Source organism: Taeniopygia guttata, chromosome 4A (genome assembly GCF_048771995.1).
Source record: "Taeniopygia guttata chromosome 4A, bTaeGut7.mat, whole genome shotgun sequence".
NCBI lineage: Eukaryota > Metazoa > Chordata > Aves > Passeriformes > Estrildidae > Taeniopygia > Taeniopygia guttata.
The window spans coordinates 17328663-17354748 of NC_133029.1; the positions used below are offsets into that span (position 1 = coordinate 17328663).

Sequence of the window (26086 nt, forward strand, 5' to 3'; positions counted from 1 at the left end):
GGTGTTCAATGCTTTTATTTTGTGTTGTCAGTGCAACTTTACCACCACAGCCACCACCATATGTGCAAAAGCTTTCACAAGACAAATCTTACAAATATACAACAATATACAACAGATCAAAACATTATTCTTACACTTTCCACAGCCATGAAACTTCCACACCACAAAGTCAGACAGAAGAAATACAGCTATTACAAATATGTGACCACTAGAGGCAAAGCAGCTTTGTTTTGCAAAACCTGAGAAACTCGACTTATTTTAAACATTATCCCCCTCTAATGACCCTGTGCCCAGTGTTTACCTGAGTTGTGATGGCAGTGGTTCAGTGCTTCAGCAAGAACCAGGTGTTTAAGTGTTCAGTGCAAGCCCCCAGAGACACACAACATGCCTTTAGTCACAGCATGCTTTTTCACAAACTTCCTCTACTCACATCCAAGCTGCTCCCTGCACTACAGTACTTCTCTCCTATGCTTTCCTAATCAACTAAAGCAACATCTTGTCATCTATCAGTAGCATAAACCTAAAGAGAAACATGAAATTTGAACACAGTTTGAGCAACTGACTCAACTCTCCAAGAGAGGATAACACTTACAGAACAGCATTAACAGGAGCTGGCAAACAAGAAATGGGAAGCCAAGGAGCCTCCAGCTCCCAGATTTACATTCCCTGAGGTGCATCAGGAGGTGCAGGGTTAGGGGAGGCTATGTAGCCCACCTGGGGCAGTGCTCCTGAGCTCCCAGCCTTAGCCACAGGTGGGGAATTTCCATGGGGAGGATTTACTGGATGCCAGGTCCCAATGTAGCGGTAGGCAGGAACCACAGAGTCAAAGCCAGGCAGATGCTGCTGGCTGAAGGGGTCTGACACCACTGGGTAATACACCGGCCCATAGGACAGGGGTGGAGGCTCTGTGGTTTGGAAGTTACCTTAAAAAAACAGAACAAAAAGCACATTCACACACTTCAGCCACACTGATGGCCTTTTTATGCAGGCTTTGGTGAGCATGAGCACAGCATTGCTCAAATACAAACCATTTGCTGATGCCTCCAAGGGAACCTGGTGGACCTCAGCTTGCCCAGCATCAGGGAAGAGCTGAGGCACTGACTGATCCAGGACAGGAGCTGGCTCAGCATATGCTGGGTAAACTTCCACTGGAGATGGAGGCAGCACTGGCTGCACGTACATCATGGAAGGCCAGCAGCTCTGATGGCAATACTTGCAGGAAAGGAAAAACATGGTCACAGCCACACACTCTCCAGCCCTCCTCCAAACCACTGCTACCTTCAGATCTAAAGTTAGGAAAAAGTGAAGTTTTTTCCTCTCTAGCCCTTTAAGACATATAAAGCAAATAAAAAACCCCATCAAACCAACACAGCCTACAAGGAAAGATACCTGCAGCAACAGCCACACTGCTGTTGTGTCCAAGTCTTTACAAAGAAAGAAGATTCCGGCTTATCTTTGTCATACTCGGAGATTTTTCCCATTTCTTCAGTTGAAGGAGCTCACATTGCTCTTTCTACCTCTCTGAGCAGCAGCACTGACACTGTACTTAACTACTGCTACAGAGAATGCTTCAGCAGAGCAGATTTCCAGAACACAGAGAAATTGTGCTAACCAGCCTGAATTCAGCTGCACAAGTCCTAGGAGACTCCATCCACGCATCTCTAAGTGGTCTTTGATGTCTTACTTAAGTACACAAATTCTCTTAAGAATGACTCAAGTTCTTCTCTTCATGGAAAGGCTATTTATCCACCATCAAAATACAAAGAAAAAAACCCCAAAACCCAAAGAAACCTAAAAGTAAAACTAAAAAAACACCACTACAACCCACAGTAAAACATTTAATATGGGGTACTTCACATTTTGAGGTAGATCTTCACTTCCTGAGCTAGACTTTATTCTCCACCAAGAAAGTCTATCCATATTAATAGTCCAGTGCACAGAATGCACACTTAGGACACTTGAAAGGTTTGAATACATCAGTACATTTGTCAGGAAAACCAGCAGTTTTTATAGGCAATTTACTATACTCATTTTAAAAGCACTTACTTGCAATCCCATATTAAAATAATACCGCAAAACCTTTGTATCTGAAATTAAAGAACATTAAAGATTAGAGGAATATAAACCAAGAAGCAAAAGCAACTTGCATTAAGAACATTTTATTTGAAGTTATTCTTACTTAATGAGTAACAGTATTTCAACACTACCATTTCTTTAAAATTTCAAGGGTAAATAATATCTCTTGAATATAAATAGTTGTTAAACTAGTTTTAACTTTTAAACTAAATCCAGTTTGATGTTTGGGCAATGGCAGAGCATTTGCCTGGCCAATTAATTATTTATTTCAATGACTACCTTAGCTTTAGTTTTGGTTTATTCATCTTGATTACTCAAGTGATAACTCGGGTTTTTTTACAAAATAATCAAAAAAGTCATCTAAGCAACTAGGACTTAACACAGAGCTTCTCACCCCATTTTCGAGCCCCAAAGCTGTTATATTAAGCTCAGTGGAGTCAGGAATAAGGAATATATTCCTATATCACAATGGTACTCAGTTCCCTGCTTTCTTGCAGAGTCTTTTACGTCTGTCTTCCCTGTACTGAATAATTTGTCCCCAGCCAAGTAAAGTGACATGCTGAGAAATAGTCCCAGGTGTGTGAAGGGACTTTGAAACCTCTCTCCAAAAGCAACAGGGTTTTGAACTTGGAAACACATTTCCAACTGGCCAAAATCTGTGAAGCAGCTCTAAACCTTTAAAAATGACCCACTGAAAGAAGAAAAAAAAAAAAAAAAAGGACAGTGTGTTTAATCCCATGATGATGCAGTTCTGGAACTGAGCATGAGAAAAGCTGATTTCTTAGATTTCAATACAGATTTGCTTTGAAGGAAGAGCAAGTGACCTATTCCACAGCACAAACTTTGAGCTCCCAGCTGTACTAAAGCCAAGCGAAAGCAGGGAGACAACTCAAAAGGAATTGTCTAGGGATTCAACTCAGTAACACCTCCAGAGCTACCGTGTTCCATCTTCACAAACACCCACCCTGCCCTAGACCAGGCTCCACAGTGCTTCCCTGCCCACCCATCTCCCACACTTACCCAGCCCTGCCCTCTGTGGCACTTTGTGTTGCGTTTTGCTGCAGAAAGGCAAAAGCATCAGCAAACCACACCAATTTTAAAATGCATGTGGATTTATTCCTCTGTCACTGCTGCCAATTCTCAATTCTTTTACTGCTCAGCCCATCTACCAGGGCAACAATCCATGCAGCTGTTTTAGGAAATGCACACAGATCCTTCCTTACTTAGTCCTGGAAGTATTGGTGGTCTGGCTGTAACACTGACCACAGTCAGTGAAATAGTAAAAATAACTCAAAGGCTTACACAAGTGCAAACTTTTTAGTGTCTAACTGAAATTCCATCTATATCTGGAAAAAGTTGTGTGTCTTTTTAAAAACCCAATTTTGTTCTTCAATTGTTTATGCAAATCTATGCAAAGCAAGCATAAGAGCTGAATGAAACAGCTGCTTCCATAGCAGCAGTAACAGTACAAAGAACTGCTGGGAGGCTGAAGCAACAAACCAACACTGGAAACACTGACACCTGTGGAATGATGGAAAAGAAGCCAGTACAGTAGGAGACCAGTTTTTGTTTAGAGTGCTCTTTTAGATGTTGGGAAATCAAGTCCATCTTCAATAAAACTTGTTGCTTATAAAGCAACAGCTAAGCCAAAAAAAGTTATCCATTCTGATATGAAAATATAAACACCACACTGATGCCTGATAAAAATCTCATCTCATGATAACAGAGTTTTTACTGTTGGGAAGTTTTTGCTGTTGGGAAGCTCTGGCCAGTACTCAACACTGTGTTTCTGGAACACAGCAATTTCAAGCAGGCTTTTATCAACAGCTCCTTCAAATACACAGCATCAGGCAAGGGCAGGACACCTGAGGTTAATAAATACACTTGGCAAGTCCTAAATGCCATTAAAACAAGATACAAGATGCTATGAAAACTGGAATAAACGCAGATACAAGTAATGCTAGAGCCCACAGCTGGATTTCCTTCCAGGTCCAGGACTTCAGTCTGCTGACAAGTTCTGCTCCCCATCTACACCAGGCCTAGTGTCTTTAACAAAGCACACAGAACTCCAGATCAAGCACACCCACATTCTTCACCCTGCCCAATTCCAAACCTGCTGGGTTTCTTAACTTAAAGGCCATACAGATTATACTCCAGCAGTGTAACATAAATGCTACATGCACTATTGTTAACCAGCAGCCTTTAAAATTCCTACAGCCTGTGCCAAGAAGGACAGGACCAATTTGATGTGGATTTACTCAGCTGTAGAGTTCCAGGCAAGGTCTGGAGAGGTTATTAATCCACATCTGCTCCAGATTCTTGTCAGCACACTTCACACTCCATTCTCCCAAGTGGGGAAAGCCTCAGTTAAGGGCATTCAGCTAAAGCTGGAAAGCAGGAACTCCATGTGCATGGGATCAGTGATGCACCACAGCAGGGAAGGGAACCAGAACAGCCAAGATTAACAAATCTTGGATTTGAGGGACCAGGCGAGCCAGCAGAGTAACTGCAGAGCACAGCAGCAGCGTGAAAGCAGCAGGCTTGGTCTGTGCACTCACTGCTCAACGTGGACCTTAGACACTGTCCCAGCTGATGGCAGTGTGTGACAAAGCTACACACCAAGGAACAAGCTGACCAGACACTTCAGCCCTGGTTTGTAATACCACAGAATTACAGCTTAGAACCATAAAGGAAAGCTACCAAAATATCCTACTGAACTGTGCAACAGCATTAACTTATAAACAACAGCATAACTTATAAATACCTGTGTATAAAAACACAATTCTTATTTTAATCAGTTATCAGAAAGGTGATTACTCTGCCACAAACAAGCATGATACAGGCCAAGCACCCTCTCTCTGGGCTTTCATTTATTTAAGGTGCTGTCTAGAGCTGCAATAATCATATATTTGAGTCAGACACAAACTTTCTGTTCAAAGCTGGGAATGAAAATGTTTTAGCATAAGCATCTATAATATTATTTCTCATTCCCTGCAAGTGGCAGAGAGCCATTTCTTTTCACTATGTATTCTCACTTGGTGCTCTGTTAAGCTTCCAAGGAGAGCGCAAGTCAGAAGTGCTGGAGAGCAGCAGGAGTAAAAATACGAAACACAATCATTACCTCGAGGTAAATCACTGCCGCTGGGATCACAAGAGTAAGCTGGAAGAACAGCACTGGCTTCTCCCACCTCACTCACGGGGGGAAGAGGAGCTGAATAAATTGGGAATGGCACTGAAGAAACTGCTACAATTGGAAGGAAACAAATGTCACCCAAAAAGTCAACTTTGCCATGGTACATCAAATATGTAAGGTATTAACAAGGTATTATTAAGGCTCTAACAAAATTCTATTCAGCAGTCACTTTGAAAGAAGAAATCACTAGTACAGAAGAAATTTTAAAACTAGATGGGAAGGTTTCAATCTCTCAAGCCTTAACTGCACTTTTATCTGCAAGCAGTATATCCCAGTTAAAGGGGAAAAAAGTATTTTTCAATAACTTCTTCATATTAAAAGGCAGGCCAGACTTAGTTATGTAAGAGAACAAAAGGGATCAGATTAATAAGTTAAAGTCCTCAAAAGTTTGACAGTAAGCCCACAAAAACAAGGGAAGGTTTGAAACGCATCAGGACAAAAGTATTCTGGGCATTCAACTGTTAATTATCCTTTTAGGTGGCCCACAGCTCTAACACAGCAGCAGGTTGGCACCAGTGAGCAGACAGCTTTGAGAACCATGCTGACTAAACTCTCATGCAGAGCAGAAAAAAAAAAAAAAAATTAAAGTGAGACAGAACTGAGCAGAATGAAAGGTGGATATTTTTTAGATGCTAAATAAAGTTATAGAAGACAGGAGAAATGCTCTTTGCAAGAAGGAAAACAGAATTTTTTCCTAACTGCCATTTTGCAAGAGCAAAAAGCAGGTAAAGCACCTAAGGTGGAGAGTGCACCCTGTAACTGCCCACAAACCTGATCTCCTTACAGAGGAAACCAAGGGTCACAAAAATAAACTGGAACAGCCCAGCCAGTGACTTCCCTGGAAGTGATGGTGTTCTAGAGGCTTTTCCTCAAGAGGAAAATTAGCTGTAGGAAAGGGGAGGGGAAGGGAGCCACACTCAACTTCTGCCTTCTGAAAAGAATTTTCTAGCAAACACTTGGCATTAATAGTTAAAGGTGGCAAGGGGGGAACCCAAAGCAGAGACCTCCAATTCCCACAAAAATTCAGGGGCAACAGCCCCTTCAAAACAAGAAGCCAGCAGCCAAGTTACAACTACGTAACTTTAAACCAAAGCAAGTGACACTTTTTTTTTAAGCCTATAAACACTTGTTCTGGATGGGGGAGAGAAAGGGAGGGGAAAATATAACTGAAAACTTGGAAACCCAAGTCCACAGCTGCAGTCTGCACACTCTACCTGGCCTCCCCACAGAAAAGGGAGATACTATGACAGGCTGCACTGCTGTTTGTGGGGGAGGTGCTGTTATGACACTGGCTGGAGTGGAGGCAGCAGAATTTGAAGAGAGACCTGTAGCTGGAGCATTGTAAACATCTGTGGAGGTGGAAACTGTTGCAGAGTTCACCAACACCTGAAAAAGAGTCAAGAGTCTGCCTCTGCAATTGGCTTTGACAAAGACTATGAAAAATACCACACACTTCAAAAATTCTCACTTCACACAAATCCATCTTGTAAATCCTAGCTGTAAAGGCACTAACTATCCAAACTCTGTAAAAATTGGCTTGAAAATCCAGTTTAGAGTTGCAGACACCTGCAAGGCATCTTCTGTTTTGTTTGTATTTGCAGGGAATTGCATTCTCTGCTGCCAGAGGCTGTGAGGGGTCCCCAGAACCTGTCAGAGTGGTTATCTCTCTACAGGGCCACCACAATGAAGTGTGAGATACAGTTCAGAGTACCAGACACTACCTTCTGGGGATAGCTGTAGGAAGCCACTTCATCTGGAGGTGACACCGGGACTGGCCCTTCTTCCTGAAGGGATTCCAAAGCAAAGCACGGTCCATTTCAGCGGCAAAGAAGCCACAAGGCATATACACCATGCCCCTGTTTTTATTTTTCAATTTATGGACTGTACACCGAGTGTCTTTTGTAGCTCAATTAAACACAGTTTTATTGTGGCATGCTCAGGACTGCTTTCACACCCACTGTGGAGCAGCAGGTGACTAAATATTTTGTTTCAAATTAAAAAAATAAAAATTCCAATCTAAGTTCTACTACAAATGCGATCTCTCCAGTCCCAACAAGGAGGACTAAGATTAACTGGAATATAACCTGAAGAGTGGCCCGATAAAAGCAAGTTCTGTCTGGAATAGAGAAGGAAAAGTTAACAGCACTCAAATACACACTCTCCCTTTGCAGAGGGAAAGATGGAAAATCATTAATGTATCCAGCACAATTCAGACTGCACTTGCAGACTCAGATTAAAACCTCACCATTCAGGCAGGAAAAGGATACTGAATATATAAAGGAATGCTGATTTCATTTCTTTTATTAAGTCTCTAGCCTACTGTGCATCTAAGGACAGTCTCCATGAATGCCACACACCTCAAAGATCTCAAATCTGAACAGTCTGTGAGTAAAACTTACCAAGTTTGCTGTAGGTTCTGCTGAACTAAACACTGTTGCAGTTTCACAGCTGGGATCTGGAGGAATAGGCAAAATTAATTGAAAAGACCTGCATTAAATCTAATACTTCAGAAACATAAAAAGATCATAATTGATTGTATTACATTCACCAAATATTCTATCAGTAAAGACTTAAACTTTTACTTACCTGAAGGCACATATATATATTCCTCATGAAATTTCCCTACAAGGGAAAGAGAACAGAAGTTTTGATTTGGGGGGAAAAAAGGGGAAGGCAAAAAAGCTTAAAGCTGGAGTTACTGCAATTACATTTCAGTGCATCTATTAATAACCTGCTTTCAGTATTATCTCACTGTGTTTTTTAGGACATGTAAGGAACCCACTTTTGACAATGAAAAGCACATTGACAATCTCATTAAACTTTTTTTTTTGCCTATTAATCCTTTAAGAACTCACCATTTTCACTTGCTTCTTCCTCTTCCTCTAAGGCACTCAGGGTCTGCTTGTTAGATGGAACAGCATTTGGACTTCTTGCTACCCAAAATGCTCCTGGACCATGGACAATGGGAGCAGGGCTATGGTTGCTCTGAAAAGCAAAGTCAGAGACAGACATTTAAAACTAATTTAAAACCTTTCCATGCTCTAGAGACAGACACACAGAAACAGGATGGCAGACTCAGCTTGCTGCAACCAAAGCTTACTAGAAGCATCATCTGTGTGCCCATTCCAAGGCAACAAACATTCCCTTCCTTTTCCTGCTGTTCTGCCTTGCACACTTAAGGCAATTCAGAAGCTTTGCCATCGTCCTATGTCACACAGCCAAGCTGCTCCCTCCCAGAACTCAGCCAGCTTTATCCCAAGCTCCAACAAAGCTGCAAAGGAGGCAGCAGATCCCAGACAAGGCTGCTACCCCAGCATGCATCAATGCTCATTCTAGAGCATTCCCCCCACACCAGCAGCAGATCAGTTCATCCAAACACTGATCATCATGGAGAAAGATCATCTTCAGTCACAACCAGTGGAACCAGAAGGTGGCTGCTGGCACAGACAGCAGTATCTGCACTAGGCTGACCCACACATGCAGCCCTGGCTGTTTCAGAGAGCAGCACACATCCAGGTTGCCCACAGAACCCCTTCAGTTTTTTACATGCCCTTTGCTGCTACACTGAAACCAATCTTTAGCTGCACCACAATTTAAAAGATTAGTTCTCCAAAGGAGGAATATGGGATTGAGATGCTCAAGTAAAAGGTTGATTCACTCTTGTGATGGCTAAGGTGACACTTAAAAACTCTCCTCAGAAGACACTGGTGACCATGAGATCGATAAAATGCTCTGAGAAGCTTGAAAGATTTCCAAGGTTGAAGCAGAGGTGGTAAGTCAGAAGATTCTCCCACCAGGCCTCTAGCAGCATGGCAGAGTCCTCTGTGAGATGCATCTTTCCCCAGGAAATGTCACATTCCTTTACTAAACAAGACAAGGAAGAGACAGAGAAAAAGCTTTGGCATTGACAATAACAAAGTCACTGAATGAACATGAAAACCTATTCATTAGGAGCTGCAGGCAAGTCTAGCAAAGGGGGAGAAAAAGCCACCAAGCTGTATGGATTTCATGTTGGAAAAAAGAAATTGCAGGAGAACATGTCCTTATTCCTTGGCACTCTTGGAGGAAAAATCAGAGCAAAGATCTAGTACATCAGAGCAAAGAAACAACTAGTGCTGAAACAGCCCTAAGCATATTCTTGCTCCCTCATTTAAATACGAGTCTAACAATAGTTCAGTTCACTGCTTCAGCACAGCAAAAAAATCAAACATACCAGGTTGCTTTTGGGGTTTGTTTAATCTGCTTTCCTGTTCAGATACCTATGTATAAATTGATTTTTTTTTTAGCACTCTCAGCTTTGGACTAGGTTTAGACTACAGATAAAGAAAAAGGCATTTTGTTTAGGAATACACTTTGCCACTATACAACTCAACAAAAAGACTGCTTTAAGTCTAGGTTTGCAATTTTTTCCTGTTTCTGTAGCAGAAGAAACTGTGTCAGGAACAACATGTTAATCCAAAACATCACGACTACAAATTCATAGGAAAAAAAAAAAAACCCCAAGCTATCACTATCCAGTTTCTGAATCTTGGCTACCTAAATGATAAATTATAGTGCGACAAACAAGTGAAAAGCTTTTTCCCACAATATTTAGAGCTAGTCAGACAGAGCACAGGAGGAAAAGACTTTTGTTTTGAAACTGCAATAGAAAGGAGAAACAATTATGTTTATGAAAATATGCTTAAAAGAAAACAAGTGTTGCTACTGAGGATACAAAGAAGGGAATATCTAGGAGAACTGAGGCTTCGAGCAGGTTTTACAGGAACTAGACAAATTCCAGTCTTCCATTGTCAAAAATGCATTCACTGCTAAACCTTACTCCAAGAATACCTAAACATACAGCAGGTTCTTTTGGTTAAGAATCACTGTGCATTTAGTTTCCCCTTCCTCCTCTCTCTCTGAAAGGCTTCAGCTTACCCTTTGTTCATAACTCACAGGCAGAGCAGGAAAAGCAGTGTCATCTCCCTCAATTTCACAGAGAGTTACAGTTTCTTCTGGCCCCCGGGGCTCCTCTGCAGCCCCGGCCACGAAGCCGTACTGGCACTCCTTGTTCACACAGGGCAGCGGGCGGCGGCTGCGGCTGTACGAGCTGCGGGAGCGAGGGAGGAGGTGAGCGAAGAGAGGAGGTGAGCAACCACCACCACCTGCACTGCTGCTCAGTTTTAACTCGGTTCTTTCTGCAGAGCCACCAAGAAACCTGCTCTTTCACACTCTGCTGCAAACAGGCAATTGATGCCCAGCATCCTACCACCCAGTGGCTGCTAGAGCAATTTTTGGTGGAAAAGGTTTGCTGTCAGTCATCAGGACAAGTTGTGGTAACTCTGACAGCCTCTCTTCCCTGGGCCGGAGTAGAATGCTATCTGAGGGTCAAGCATGTTGTGCCTCTCTATAAATCAGGCAGATCCCCTGAGTTTAAGGGGGAAAAGTGCAACTACCAGAAGTGCCTCTCAGCTGTAGTTTTGCCTGAGAGGTGAAACCCTCTCCTAACCAGTCTACAGCAAGAGTGAACAGGAAACAAGTGGTCAGCTCAGATTTTCAACGCTTCCTACCTTGGCATCCCAGAGTCCCGGTGCTGCCTGGGAGGGTTCTGCTGGTGGTAGGGTTTGTAGGGTGCCATGCCTGCCCCTCCCTGGGAGCAGTGGATGGGAGGGAAGCGCCCCGAGGGAGCGCTGTGCTGCAGCCGGGGTGGCAGCACCGGCTGTCCCCTGCTGTAAGCCACAGCCATGAACACTTCCTTCCCACGGACTTTCTTGAGCATCCTCTTCCGTGTTTTCATATCCATTTCTGCAGTTTCCATTGAGGACAGAAAAGAGATTTACACCTTAAACCTGAGCTGTGGTCTCAAATGATAACAAGAAGAATTAATATCCAAACCCATAGAGAAGAAAGCCAGTGGCCTATTCAGAAAAAGTGCATTGTAAATATGAAAGTACTTGATTCTTAAAGAATCAAGTAGGAATTCTACATGATACAAGCATCTGACATGGGGGTACTTTCCCAGCTTCAGCTGATTCAACTAGCATTCAGTGTTAAAACCTCTCTATGCAGGCTACATTTACTCATAATAGCAAAAAACCTCACAAGTCCTCTAAATTAAACTGAACACATATTTAAGCAGGTGTCTGGTCCATCCATGCATCTCTGCTAATGCCAGGTCAGACAAGCTCTCTGGTTCACTGACATGTCTTAGATGGTTCTCAAGTGGTAAAGCTGTTCCAGGCAATTTTGAGCAACACTGAAATTCCTCTGTAATTCAATAGATTTGCTCTCTTGCAAAGCCAAATTCATCCCTGCCTGGAAGATAGCTTTCCATCAAACCCCTGCAGTGGCCAAGTTTTACCTCACAGGGTGACTTGAGTCCATTCCAATATCCAAAACCTGCTACAGTTACAACTCTCATGAGCAACTCCCTACTTCCCCAGGGAAGAAATGCTTCTGGAAGCCTCGTACAAACCTATTCCTGAGAAGTGTCCTCCTGTTACTTTCTGATAAACGCCTCCTCTTCTGTTGTGAGCCATATTCCAAGCAAGGACAGGAGCCACTTGTGACACTGGCTTTAAGTTTGCCAAAGGAACTGTGTGCCTGCAGGAAGGACACTCACGTTAGCAGTGCCCCAGGGATACACTCTACACAACAACATAAGCTGAAGCAACACCAAGACAGAGGAAATAGCTTGTGAAAAAAAAAAAAAATCTGTTTCTCTGGCATCAAGCACACATTACTGCTACTTGTTTAATATGAAAATGCAAGCTAGGCTTTAGTTTAAATACTATTTACTTTGCAGGTCAAGTCTCTCTCCCCCCTGCCTCCATTTGTGTGCCTCCAGAACTACACCTAAAAGCAGGGGACAACACAGAAGTTTTGCAGGATGTTGTCAATCCCAGCTTTGGAGGAGGAAGAATGATTGAACAGCAAGGGGGAGAAAGTGATTAGATTCACCAGAAGTGCCAATTATTTCGTTGCTTGGGTACAACATAAAAACTCCAGAGAAACCCAACAGCAGAAGGCAATTTGCTCCCTGTGAATTAAGCCCAAACTGTAAAGATTACTTTTATATTCCAGTGAAGGAAGAGCAGCAAGATTTTACAGAAAGCATTACAACGATTTTGGTAATTAGAAATCCAAGAATAAAACTAAAGCCCTCAACCAGAAAGAGTTTAAACTTGAAGTCATCACCAGACTGCTTACTTTTCTGCCAGCTCCTCAACAAATACAGTCAATGTGTTGCTATCCTGTCCGACTTCCTGGATGTGAGCATTGTAATACTTCTCTCCTGGTTCCAGACACACCTGGAGAGAGAACAAGGGAAGCTCTGAAAAAACTTTAACTGCATCAGAATATTGTCTACAAACCACTAATAGCAAAGGCTGCTCCCAGCCAGTCCTGTGTTACTGAACCTGCCCAGGAGTCTCAAATACTTCTTCAAAATGCAACCAAAATAAAGAGCACTGTACTAACTTCAGAGAGGATAAGAAGAAATAAAATCAGTCTTGTGTGCAACTGAGGGGCAAGATATCAGCTCCCTAACTTATTTTTATCCCCTGTGCCCAGCAGATAAGTGCCAAGGAAGACTGCTGCTTAAGGACCTGAGGAGAACAGAAGATAAAGTAGGAAAAGGAAAGCTCTGCTCAGTGAAAAACAAGTCACTGAGAGAATCATTAGCACTACCTTCAAGATTGATAAAAAAAAATACACCATCATTGCAGGTAAAATACAAAGAAAATTTATCTTACTTTCAGCATCTCCTGTCCAGATTATTCTACTCCTCCATTTTTAGCTCCTCCCTTTTTATTTTATAAAAATATTTCGCTAATTCACTGTTGAGAAAGATAAGACTATCCAGAATTGTTACTTAGCCCAAGTGAAAAATCCAAAGACAACTACATCAAAAGCACCCCCTGTGCATTTTGAGCTCTGCCTGGAACTTCCACACTCAGGGAATGTGGATGACTGGCTTACACAGAATCCCCAAAACTGCTCTTCTGTCAGACTACCAAGTTTAAAGGTAGATTTCAGAAAGAAATTACATTTAAAAGAACATCTACAGGGAAGAGAATGAAAAAAGCCTTAGAAAAATACTATGAATTCAGTCAAATGACTTCATGGTTTATCAGAGTCCATTTAAAGTAGTTTTAACAGTTTACCATAACTGAGTCTCCTTTGAGTACTAACCTGACACTTATCTCCTAAATAGTACTGTCTCCCAGCAAACACCATGTAGTCAGTTTTTTGGAGCTCTAAAAAGAAATGAATAAATGAATAAACAGGGGAAAAAAAAAAGCCTTTAAGCTCCTGTTGTTTCTTCACATATCCTGCAAGTACTTCATGATAGCAGCCAACTACAATTTATAGGCCAATTGAGTTAAATACTTCCTGTGCATACCTGAACATCCCCCATAGTAGCAGTGGAATAATTCAAGGTGCTCTTACAATAGACCATAACCAGGCTAAGTCACATGAGACCAGCAACAGCCAGATAATGCAGCAAGCAGAACTGCTACAACACTGCAGCTTCTGTGGTGGCCCAGAGCTAATCCTGCATCTAATACACACCCTAAAATTAAGAATGTTGGACATCTCTTATCTTACCAGAGTCCCAATGGCACTTGGCAAACATGAAATGTCATCCAGGAAAAGCTAACATTGCCTAAAGTATTCTTGCTGTTAGATTTCAGCTTTTTTTACCTCTGTTCCTTGCCTGGCTTCTCTGCACGTCAGTATTCTACACAGATAATTGGTTACCACACTCTGTTCCAAGAATTTTAATGATCCTTATTACTGATTATGCTGTGGTGAAATGCTGAAGTTCTTCAGCACGCAAAGCACTTCGGGTCAAACATCAAGTATCACTTAAAAACTTATCTTTCTTGGTAAATTCTTGCTTTACAGATCAGCCACAGTGAATGCCAAAAAGCAGCCAACCTTTCCCAAGCCATGAGAACCATGAAATTCCTGCAGAATGTTCAAGCCCAGAAGGGCTGGGAGGCAGGAGAAAAACTCATCTGACAGATCTCAAATGCTAAATTTGAGAACTTCATTTTTATACAATCCTGAGGCCAAAATCGTGCTCTAAAAAGAAGTCTTTGCACACATGCTGCAACAAAAAACTCACATTTGAATGCTTTCCAATACAACAGAATGGCAACAGAGTTCTGTGCTCTGATATGAATCCTCCTATTTCCTGTGTACAGTCAATGAGTAGCAGAGATCAGATTTTTAGCAACCTTGTACCATTATACAGTATCAGAAGCTGGGTATTTTGTACTTTGAATGCCAGACAGGACACCAAGAACATGTCCTACCTACAGCTATTTGCTGGGTTCACCTGTGTCCTTCACGTTGCAGCTGTGAAGAAACAGGTGACAGGACTCAAGATTCATAAATTTAATGATAACCGCACTACAGGAAGAGTTTTTTGGCTATTCCCTTTCCAAAAGATACCTTTTCTACTGTCCAGCCAAACATCAAACTCCACATTTCGATAGATGGTAGAGTCCAGTGCCTTTAGCACTTTATAAGGAACAGGCATCTTTGGAGGATTTTCTGGAGGCTAAAAACAGAATGGGAATGGAGCATTAACAAGCGCATTTAACGCGTTCAGCAGAGTCTCTATTCTGCCAGCATCTGTGCACCATTTAAAAAAGTACAGATGCTATTCTCCAAAATTTTCACTTCCACTGTATTTCCCTAAACACTAAAACTCAAGAGTATGAAAACAGATCTAGGCACTCAGGTGCTGAGCAGATTGACTCTGGAAAGCAGAACAGGCTCAAGAGTAACACTTGGCATTGTTCTGTACTCAAAACGAATCAAAGGAAGCCAACCAGACCAATGATGCCACAGCTTCAAAAGTAAGAATTTCAGTTATTCTATCTGAAAACTCTGTACAGTTTGTAGAAGTATTCTGAAGCAATTTATACTACGGTCAAGACAAAAGTGAACTAATTTAAGCCACATTCTGGGAAAAACAAACAAATTGGGAAACATCTGCTAAGCTCTATCTTTTGGGGGAAATAAAAATCAGCTAGAGAAGGACTAGAGAATTTCAGAAAGTAAAAGAGCCATTTCCAGTTTAAGAGAAACTCAAGGGCAGAACCAAAAGACAAGCAGATAGAAGAAATTAGCCACCCACTAACCAAAAATACATTTTTAGAAAGTGGTAAAGAGCATTTAGCCCTAACAAGGGTTACATCATACAACAGAAAAAAAAAAACCCAAAAGCAAACCATAAGAATTTTTCCCTGAACTGCCAAACCTTTTGCTCTTCAATGCCTTGTTTGAACTTGGTTTCCTGTGGATTGTCAGTATCATTGCCTTCCCAGTCGCCCAGTCTAAAAAATTGAAAATAAAATTACAAAAGCTACAACACACAATCGCTAGCCAGGATTAATATCACCAACTTTCAGACAACCTGTAAAAGCACCATGGTGCCATCAAGTGGCACATTTTGCCTTAAACACCAGCAAGGTGCAATGCAGTGCAGGATCAGCCTTTTCCAAGCTTTAAGAACTTGACCTTTGCTCGTTCCAATACCCATCCCTAATGAGGGCTACTGCTTGCATTAGGAAAGGATGAAGGTGACCTCACTGACTGAATTCTTGCACTGTCAAGGACAAAAAGACACTCTGTGCCAGGTACCATCAAACCAATGCTGTCTGCAAGCATTCATAGGCAGCTCTCAAGCCTTTCAGAGCTAGAGGCTTAGAAGAGTAATAAGTCTCTCATTAAAAAAAAATAAGAAAGCTCTAATAAATAAGGAGCAACTTTACTTACAAATAAGCTGTCATTTTACAGGGTAACACACAACTATAACACAGCCTGCAGCAGAAGACAGTCAACTATGTGGCACTTCCCAGCTCCAAGGAAAGCACACTCTTCAATGATACACTTGAGCTTTGTGTTTGCCATAACATAGGAAAAGAACAGTTAATATTCAATAAAAATCCATAGAAGCTTGGAAAAGTTGTCCTCTGCAAGGTTTTTAAGGTTTTTTTTTTTGTTTTTTTTTTTGCTTCCCTCTTACCAGATCCCCTGCCCAGCATACTACCTCTTTTCTGATGGATTTCTGGGCACTTTTTCATGGAGACAACCAAAGTTTGCATCCTCACTTCCTACAGGAGCACTATTTCTGTTCTTCTTGGATCCACTTCGAAACACCTCAACTGCAGACCTTAATTCTTCCTCATCCATGCCAAACACATCTTTGTAGAGGATCTCATATAATACAGCTGAACAAATCAACACAAAGCTCAATAATATGAGATCTGTAAGAACTCCTGCAGTTTTCAAGGCAAGCAGATCTTCAGGTATTATCTATTGTTACAAGGCTGTAGTAACATCAAATGCAGTTAAGGACAGGATCATAAAGTAACTCAGTTGGGAATAAGGGACCTCTGTAAGTAATTTGGTCCAAAACCCACTTAACAGGTTAAAAAATGAGTCTATGCATAAAAATGTGCCAGAAGTGAGCTTCCATCTCTCTTCTCCCCACCCCTGAAAATTGAAACAAACCCTGCCTCTAAACATGAAAACACACAATTCTCTTCCACAGAAAAATGATTTCAAGTTTACCCTGGCAAATGGCAGCATTTTCCTGAAATTGTTTTGTATACACAGAGTCATAATGGCCGCTACCGGAACAACACAGTAAAATCTGGGGAAATTAAAAAAAAAACAAAAACAGTTTTAAGGCTGGAATGACGTAATCCCATCAATTACGATGAAGTCAGTAAATTCTGATATCCTTTCATTCTATGCTTGACACCAATTCACCAAGAAAACAGTAAATAGTCTCAAGATAAACATGAAAAAGCTTAGCATCAGCTCAAAACTGAAATTTAGGTAAAGTCTCTAAGTAACTTTGTATCATACAAAGAAAAAAACCATCTGTACATCCTGCTGCATTGAACATGAAATAGGAGTTTGTTTCCAAGACCACCATTTACTCAGAAGGCAAAATAAATGCAACCCATTGAAGGCAGCACCCTGAGACACACTATCCCCACTGTCAAAGGCACAGTTCATCCTTCTTTGCCTGCAAGACTAGAAGAGCATTTACTTCTCTAGCCCTTAAACCCTTGCTGTTAAGAGGCAGAAGAGATGCTTTCTGCAACACATGCATTCACATATCATGTAAACACATGCCACCAAACTTCTGGGCACACAACCACAGCCAACTACAACGGGCAGAAGTGTTGAAGCAGCTGTCAGCAACGATGCTTCCCAGAAAACCAGCTCCCAGAAGGAGTCCAGATGCCAGGACTCTTAATTCTGGGTGCTCTGTGGATTCTGCCAACACAAGCTCTCCTCTTGTGGTGAGGAGGAGCAACACCAGAAGGAGCTGCTGCCCAAACTCACAGTGTAATGCCAGACAGCTGCCAACACTTAATGAGAGTTCTGGTGGGAAAGCCTTGAGCATTTAGACCACACTGTTTGATTTTTAAACTCAGCTAATTTTGGAATTAAATTAAGCTACACAGGAAACAGTGCAGATGAAGAAAGAAGCAGATGTAATGAAGACAGCAATGCTCATCAACAGATCAGTAACAGCTGCAGCAGCCTGGGTTCAGAGCAGACTGGCCATCTTGGCAAATCTAACTGCCCACACTGAAATCCACACCGCAGCAGCTTCACCAGCATCATGCCTGAAGTAGCCACATAATTGTGCACCCACATCTACACATCTCCAGAAAGCACCAGAGGGGTCAGATGCAAGGTAATACACAGTATTTGTCCTTTATGCTCCTTCCTTTTGCCCCCAGCAGTAGTTCTGATGTAGCTAAGCTCTTCCAGTAACTCCCATTCTGAACTGAGACCAGTTTGTAGGTCACAAAAACCAGCCTTGTTACAGTCATCCCTTCCCATTAACTTCCCCTTTTCAGGGAAAAAATTGCACAACTAATCCAGCTTCAGGAAAAGTAAGGAAACAGACTGGCAGGGGAACAGAAGGAAATTGCCCTCACTTCTACTGACCTTGTCTCCAAAGCCATTGTCTGTAGCACGTGTGGGTGGCTTCCCGGGGTACCGGTACACAATGAAGTCTCGCCTAGGTAAGCAGAGGGAAAACAAGACTTGCAAGAGCACACTTTCACTAGGACCACGTAATGAAGAAGTTTCCAGGGAGCAGTTTAGAGCCATTGGTTTACAGAAAAATCAAGAATTTATCTCCCCAATAAATGAATACTACCATCAAGCAATAGCCAAATGAGCAAACCTGTCTTGAGGGAAAACTAAAATTATCTGTGAAAGACCATGATGTTAACTCACATATTAAGTCAAGTACTTATACTTATAGAAGGATGCTCAGACACTGAGACACTATTCAGTCCAAGTGATTTAGGCATCCTGCAAATGGACTAGAACCTCAGTGAAGGGAGCTAGTAATTCTTGAAAAAGTTCAGGTGTTCCTTTAGTAGTGGGACAGAGTGAGCCAGCAAAAAGAGGGTTCTATTTCCTACCACTAGAGAGCCAGACTGCTTTTTACAGATGGCAGCATTTAATTAGCTTAATTCAGCAAGACAGCAGCACCTGCACAGTTCTGTGTTACCTCTGAAATAAATAGCAATGTTTACACACGAAGTAGGGCAGGTACTTGTCGCTCGTGGAGCTTTCAAGAACACCTACATGAGTTTTAGTCATGCATGTAACTACCACACAGTGTTTCTACTACACACAGCTCCTTGTTTTCCCCCATTTTCCAGTCTTCAGACACTAGAAGCAAACACTTGACACTCAAGCTTAGTATCAGCAAAAAGATAACAAATAAGCATCTCTGGAAAATGCCCATTTGCACATCAGTGAAGTAAGGTTTTTAGGGAAGCATTTCTCATCCCTTTTCACACTTTACCTCTCAGTGGCAAACACACAGAAAGTTCTGGGGCCAGAATCCCCACACCAAGTGTAAAACGAAGTAAACCCTAAGAAAGAGGTACTTACTTGTACATCATTGATAAAGCGCTTATTTCCATCTGGCCAGCACTTTCCTACGCAATATTATGAGATTATGTGAGATAGCAGAAGCATCTAAACAGCAACAACCATATGCTACATTTCTGTTGTGCTAAAATTCTGTACCATTAAAATACCTGTTCAAAACCATCAGTTTGTTAAAGCAATAATGCACTGAAAGCTGAGATGTAAGGATCTGGGGGAGAATCAGCCAAAAGGAGTCTGCTACATGGGGTGGCCACAACCACCAAAATTAGTAAGACTGAATTGCTGCCAGAGTTGCTCCAACACATCACTTCAGATACATTTTTTAAACCCATATTTGTTTCAGAAACGGCTGCATTCACCAAGCTTACTGGTTAAAGACTAAAGAAATAGAAGTTTGACCAGTAAAGTAGAAGCAGGGGATTGTAAAGCCTGACAGACATTTAATTTAAGGTACACTCCATGTATTTTGCTTTTTTTCTTCTTAAATAACTACAGTTATGAATAAGCTTTTACTGTCCAGCCTGCAGAGGCTGCTCCTTTGAACCCATGCAAATTCCCTACTAAACCTGGTATTGTTTATATATGTACAGTTTGTTCACATTAATCAGTACAACCCTTAGTATTACTTATGCAATTGCTTTCCCACGATTTGGGTCTATCTAAAAAAACTCCACAAACTCAAATAAACACAAACCTTTTAAATAATTACCTAAACACCTTCCTGTTCTAGTCTCTTCAAATTTAAATCTCTTAATAAGTCTTAAATCAGGCTTAAAAGTCTTAGATCAGGCTTACCTTTGGATCTCCTAGTCGTTCTAGATATTTCTCAAACGAGCCTTCCACATACTTTTAACAAAACAAAGAAGAAAACAGATATAAAGACTCAGGCAGTTAGAAAGCAAAGTTAAAATTAAACCTAAACACTACTTAACAGCTACCAGCTGTTGATTTGGAGGGGGCAAAGCATGTAGAACATAAGAATGATTTGAGGAATCCAAATGAGAATACCCAGAGATCCTAAAACATATTAATGATATAAGTCTAAGTAATATTCAGCTTCCTCCTTGATTAGATGAAGCACTTAAGTGTGATTACCAGGAAGACAAACAAAGAAAAACCCCAAAACACATCACTACCCTACAAACCCACACTGCATACACTCAAACTGCCACAGACAAAACCAACCAAAAACCACACCTCAAAGCTCCATGACTTTATGTAATTATTCCAGCATTTCCCAGCATCTTTTGATATTAATTTATTGCTCCAAAAATCTACACATTTCCCACCTACTAAATTTTGCAATGGTCACTCCACAGAGAATATACTACACAAATAACTCACTACTGAGGTTTTAGTAACTTCTTTTCGGGAACTTCAGAACCAAAGTCAAATAAAACTGAGGCAACTGCAACTCAACATAAGGAAGCAGTCACCCTGTGATTTCTCCTGTCTTTCAAACATGACAACCATCGTGTTGTCAGTGCTAAACCAGCGACCCCCTCCCACAGCATTTCCCAACCACACGTTGGTGTGGTTTTACACGGAACACCCAGTACTTACGGATTCAAACCTCGATTGGTGCTGCCTCATAAACGAGACGCAAGCTTTCCTAACTTCTGCGTGATGAATTTGAGATGTAAACAGCTGGAAACATAACGGTAATAAGGAGAAAACGTCAAGAGTTTAACTTGCATTTCGCGTGAGGCACGAATTCTCCGGACTAACGCCGCCACAAGAAGAGGCAGCGCAGAGGCTGCGGGCACCTGGGGACACCTGCAGCTGAGGGGAGCCCAAGCGCCCCATAGACATTCCCACACACCCCCACCCATCCCCACACACATTCCCACACATCCCGGTACACATCTCCCCCCATCCCCGCTGCCGTCACCTCGCTCTGGGCACCCGGCCGGGTCTCCAGGAGCCCCCGGCCCGCCCCAGGCCTGAGGCCCCCGGCTGCCCCCAGCCCGGCCCGCTGCGCACCTGCTCCGACACGGCTCGGAAGAGGCAGGAGGCGTCCTTGGCCGTCATCTTGCGGTACAGCCCCAGGCTGCCCAGGTACTCGTCCATGGCCACCTCGCTGAAGGACTTCTGCCCGAAGTACTTCTTGGAGCCTTTGTGCATCTTCCCGGCCGGGGCGGCTGAGGCGAGCGCGGAGACGCGGGCGAGGCGCGAGGTGCCGGGCGCGCGGCCGCCGCTAATGAGGGGCCGCTAATGAGGGGCCGCTAATGAGGCACCGCGCCCACCTGCGAGACCGCCCGGCCCGGCCCGGCCCCTCGCATCCCGCTGCGGCCACTCGAGCTTGTTTCAGGCCAGTTTTTGGGGTGCCCGGCGCCAGGTGGGTGCGCATCCCAAGCCGCGGGAAGCGGCTCCTCCCGCACCTGGCCCTGGCTAAGCGCGTCCCTTCAGCTTCATCGCTCGCCAGCATCAGCCCCGAGGTTATCCAAATTCCCCCGGCGCTCCCGGGCTGGAGGCGAGTTCTAGCAGTGGGTTTGAAATAACTCCGTAGAAATCATGGAGTGAAAAGTCTTAGTTGCTCCTAATCAAGTATTTGGGGCAAACTTAGGGGGATTGGCAAAATTGAGCCTTGCACAACTGTGCGGCCTGATTTATTCCACCTGTAGGCCTTTGTGCTTGATTTGAAGCTTCTATGTACATTTAACCTCCTAATGAAAATTGTACTTAGATATCAGGTGGGCCAATTCAGGAGTTTCATTTTTGTGTTTTAAACAAAAGCAACACAACTCCTCCCCCTCAACCGAACAATGTCCTTGTAGGAAGGGCAATTAGCACCAGTTATGCAGTTCTAAAGTTCGAGAGCATTAGAAGCCTAAGAACATGCATGAACATTTTAAAGTTTAAGACCGCTTTGGTTTTCAAAATATTTACATGAAGAAATGGATGTAACACATCACTGTCAAATTTGATACTCTAAATGGGAAGCTCTGATCAGCATCAAAGAATCCCAGAATGGCTTGGGTTTGCAGGGACCCTAAAGGTCATCCCGTTTCAACCTCCCTGCCATGGGCAGGGACACCTTCTGCTATCCCAGGGTGCTCCAAGCCCCAGCCAACCTGGCCTTGGACACTTCCAGGGATCCAGGGGCAGCTGCAGCTTCTCTGGGAACCTGTGCCAGGGCCTCACCACTCACACAGGGGAGAATTTCTTCCTTGCATATAATGCAAATAGGAAACACTGGCTGTGCAGAAGTCCAAACTGATGGGTTATATCGGGGTAACACCATGCAAACCAAGGATTGTATTGCCAAGTCCATCCCTGTCCTCTGTTTACTTTGTGGGTAAATCACCCAGTCAAAGGACAGCAGTCTGGCAGCAGGTTTGCAGCTTGTGACATTTTTCACCCAGATTCACCACATGCCTTTTTCCCTTTTGAGGCCTAAATCTCTTACTTTTAAGCTCTCTTTTCAGTGCTTTTGTAAACACATGAAACAGGAGCTGAAGGCATCTGCAGAACATCACGGAACATCAACAAAGACAATTTATTTCTACCTGTACTTGGCAAAAAAGGTCAAGAGACCACAATGCATTTGCCATGCCTGTAAAGAAGTAGTTTAGCTGGTCCTCATCACTGGAATTACCATCCCAGTGCAGCTTTTATGATATAAATATGTCTGTCCATGCAACTACACAGCTCATACTCCCTCCTTACTGACATTGTACTCTTTGTGCATAAAGCTGAATGAGTTGAGCACTAAATTGGAAGCCACTTAGTATCAGTTAATAGTAAATGATATTTTCTTTGTGTGTTTGGCCCAGTTGCCAGATCTTAAGTGTAGGAGATGAGACATTTTATTCCAACTTTTTTATTTCTCCTCTCTGTTTATTGTAACCCCAAAACTTTATCCAAGAATGAAGCAAACTTTTCTGGCTGTCCAGGAGGAAAAGGTTTCAAAGCTGACAAGTCCATCGACTGCAGTGTCTCCACAAGAGTGCTGTAAAAACAGACCAAAAGCAAAAATTAAAGAAGAAAGAGCTATCCCATAGGAAATTTTTAAATACAGTTTTCTTTCTATGTATCCATATGGAATTCTTTAGCATGGAAATATTAAATAAGGATATGTATGGGAAAAAAAGAGAATGCACAGAGCAGCAGGCCTCAGGCAGCACTGGCTCATAGGGAGCATTGCTGAAAACACACTTCCATCAGTTTTCGGAGACAAACTCAACTTTTAAACGTTTTAATCTTCTGTGGTTGCAATGCTGGGCGACTGAACAAGATCTGAGGCTCTGCTCCATAAACCACAGGAGGAAATCCATCTTATTTGAACACATGGCAGAGTTCTCCCCTGATCACAGAGCCAGAAAGAACAGCTACATCAATCTGTTACTTGCTATTATCAGGCTGCAAATAAGGCTCAAATGCTTGGCACTGCCCAACACAAAGAAATAAAAATTCCAAAGCTGACAGGAGCACTAAGATAATGAGTTTAAGAAACGTGCTCAATTTCAATGAATGCCAGGCCCGGTCTGTTCAGAAAGCTCTTCTGAAACATACAAAACTCCGCTTGCAGGCAAAGGAACAAGACTAAGTAATGGGAGTTACATTTTTTTCTGCCTTCAGTTTAAAAGTCATCTCTTATTTTTAGAGTGGAGTCAACCACAAGCAAAGAGAAAACAGTAAGACACAGTCAAAATCAGGAGAAGAAATAAACCCAACAGGAGTCAGGATGAACTCTAAAAAGAGGAGCTAGGTGTTTTGGTGGTGATGGTGGGATTTTTTTATGTGTTGTTTCTTTGTGGGGTGGGGGTTTTTTGGTGTGTTTTTTGTTTGGTTGGTTTGGGTTTTTCTCCTGAAGTGACAGGCAATAGATCTGTGAAACTCCTTGTCAGAAGGTATGGTGGATCCAGAAAGTTTGGTTAAAAAGGCAGCCTGAATAAGTACTTGAAAAACAAGGGCACTTAAAATTTCTAACCAGATACTATCTGATCTATTTATCCCCTGAATCCAAGTGTTTTTCTTTTTTTAATCTACCTCATGTTACCTCAAGTGGAAAAAAATAATTAGAAGAGGTCATGGTCAAAAGGCTTGCTAAGTGTGGTAAATCACTACCTAGTGTTAGTCTATTCACTCTGGAAAATCTAATATCCAGATGGGGATTACAGAGAAGGATGTACACTTCTTTGTTACATTCTCAGTTCTGCAGTCATGTGAACTGAATGTTCTTGCCCAGCGGGAACAGCCGCAGCAGCTCCGTACCTGCAGTCACAGTACAGGACACAGCCATCTCTGTGGAGCTGTTTGGCCAGCTCAAGCTGATGGTTGTCCATCAGCTTGTCATTTATTACTACTATTAGTGGTTTTCCTTTCTCTAGAGTCTCCAGGCAGCTACCAGCACCTACGAGAGAAACAGAAAACATGATGAGAGGTGAAATACCTCCCTACTTGCTGCTGAAACATGATGAGAGGTGAAATACCTCCCTACTTGCTGCTGAAACAGGGTGAGAGATGAAATACCCCCCTACTTGCTGCTGAAACAGGGTGAGAGGTGAAATACCCCCTACTTGCTGTTAAAACATGGTGAGAGAGGAAATACCTCCCTACTTGCAGTTAAAACTCTCGAACAGCCCAGCTCTAGCTGTGGAGCTCAGCACTCCCAGCCAGCCCACCCTTGGGACAGACAGACTTCACGCCCACACGTCCCGCAGCCCCAGGAAGCAGGCGGGCTGTACCTGCGTGGCTGATGACCAGGTCTGCGCTCTGCAGGTCCTCAGCCAGCGAGTCCTTGAAGCGGAACGCTTCCACGGCCAGGGCCGAGCAGCGGCTGGGCTGCGGCAGCGAGCCCCGGCCCACCTGCAGCACCAGCTTCTGGTACCCGCGGCTCTGCAGCGCCTGCGGGAGAGCGGAGCGGAGAGCGCGGGGATAACGGCGGTGGGGAGGCGGGATGATGGCGAGATGGAGAAGAGGGGGATGACTGAGGGGATGACGGGGGTGGACGAAGGGGAGGAGGCGGGGATAGAGAGGGTGTGTGAGGGGTGTGCCCAGCTCCCGACTACCCCGTCCCTCCCCTTCCTCCACCAACACTCCACAATCCTCCCCCGGGTACCCCGAACCACTCCGGGCCCCTCAGGCCCCCGGGCCGGGACGCGGCAGGGAGGGCGGGCAGCTCGTGGCGCGCAGGCGCCAGCGCGGGAGGGCAGGCCCGGCCCAGCGCGGGGCCGGGGCGGGTGTCGGTGTCTCGGCCGGCTGACCTGCAGCGCGGGCGGGGAGCGGGCGGTGGCGATCAGCTCCTCGAAGCTGGTGGTGCCCACGGTGACGAACACGGACTTCATGGCCGCCGGGACGGGCCGGGCCGGGCCGGGCCGGGGCCGCCAGGGGGCGCCGCGCGCCCGCGCACAGCTCCCGAAATGGCGGCCGGGCTGAGGGGAGGGACGGGGCGGGCGGGAACGCCCCCTGCCCTCACGGGCCCGGCCCTCCGTGTCCCTCCTTCCCTGTCCCTCTGTGTCCCTCCCTGTCCCATTCCGTGTCCCTCCCTGTCCCATTCCATGTCCATTCCATGCCCCATTCCATGACTTCTCTTCGCGAGTTTTCCCCGCCCGTTTCGGGACGCTGTGTGATTTTCCCCCACGGTGCCACACCAGCAGCGATGGTGGCCGCCCTAACCCGGAGCCCACTGTCCGCCAGCGTTTAGAGGCTGTTTCAGGTTTTTAGATTTTCAAGAAGAGGGAAAAAATAAAATTGGAAAAGGGATTCGGAAATTTTTGGCGTCCATGTGTTATTTCAGCACTGGGGACCCACATAACTCATGGACAGCCTGTCTGGGTGTGTTCAGAGCTGCCAGAGCAGGGCCACAGCCACCTTCCCTTTACAACTGATGCTGGCCCAAGCCTCCCACAACACTTTCTGATGGAATAACACTTCAAC

The 26086-nt window shown here is 43.7% G+C and overlaps 2 protein-coding genes across 5 annotated transcripts; both read right to left on the minus strand.

Annotated features, from left to right (window-relative positions):
- LOC100224572 (UDP-N-acetylglucosamine transferase subunit ALG13) lies at positions 1-21434 on the minus strand. 3 transcript variants are annotated; one of them, XM_072929260.1, is made up of 23 exons: positions 21188-21434; positions 20768-20851; positions 20000-20050; positions 19205-19251; positions 18242-18314; positions 16841-16922; positions 16317-16497; positions 15525-15600; positions 14711-14819; positions 13442-13506; positions 12458-12558; positions 11724-11851; positions 10819-11053; positions 10187-10358; positions 8125-8254; positions 7856-7891; positions 7669-7724; positions 6991-7053; positions 6595-6655; positions 5198-5320; positions 2047-2087; positions 1029-1212; positions 1-923 (listed from the first exon to the last, which is right to left on the minus strand). In XM_072929260.1, the coding sequence occupies exons 1-23, from the start codon at positions 21326-21328 to the stop codon at positions 658-660; spliced, it is 2505 nt and encodes an 834-aa protein (XP_072785361.1). In that variant the 5' UTR covers positions 21329-21434; the 3' UTR covers positions 1-657. The 3 variants fall into 3 exon arrangements, with proteins under 3 accessions (XP_072785361.1, XP_072785360.1, XP_030128765.4); XM_072929259.1 differs by having other exon boundaries at positions 6484-6655; XM_030272905.4 differs by lacking the exon at positions 6991-7053 and having other exon boundaries at positions 521-923; positions 6484-6655; positions 21188-21433.
- A 1577-nt stretch (positions 21435-23011) lies between these two features.
- On the minus strand, positions 23012-25590 carry LOC105759159 (ALG13 UDP-N-acetylglucosaminyltransferase subunit). Of its 2 annotated transcripts, none has more exons than XM_072929261.1 (4): positions 25414-25590; positions 24895-25054; positions 24353-24560; positions 23012-23156 (listed from the first exon to the last, which is right to left on the minus strand). In XM_072929261.1, the coding sequence occupies exons 1-4, from the start codon at positions 25492-25494 to the stop codon at positions 23045-23047; spliced, it is 561 nt and encodes a 186-aa protein (XP_072785362.1). In that variant the 5' UTR covers positions 25495-25590; the 3' UTR covers positions 23012-23044. The 2 variants fall into 2 exon arrangements, with proteins under 2 accessions (XP_072785362.1, XP_030128767.2); XM_030272907.4 differs by having other exon boundaries at positions 24422-24560; positions 25414-25582.
- Between the last annotated feature and the right edge of the window lie 496 nt (positions 25591-26086).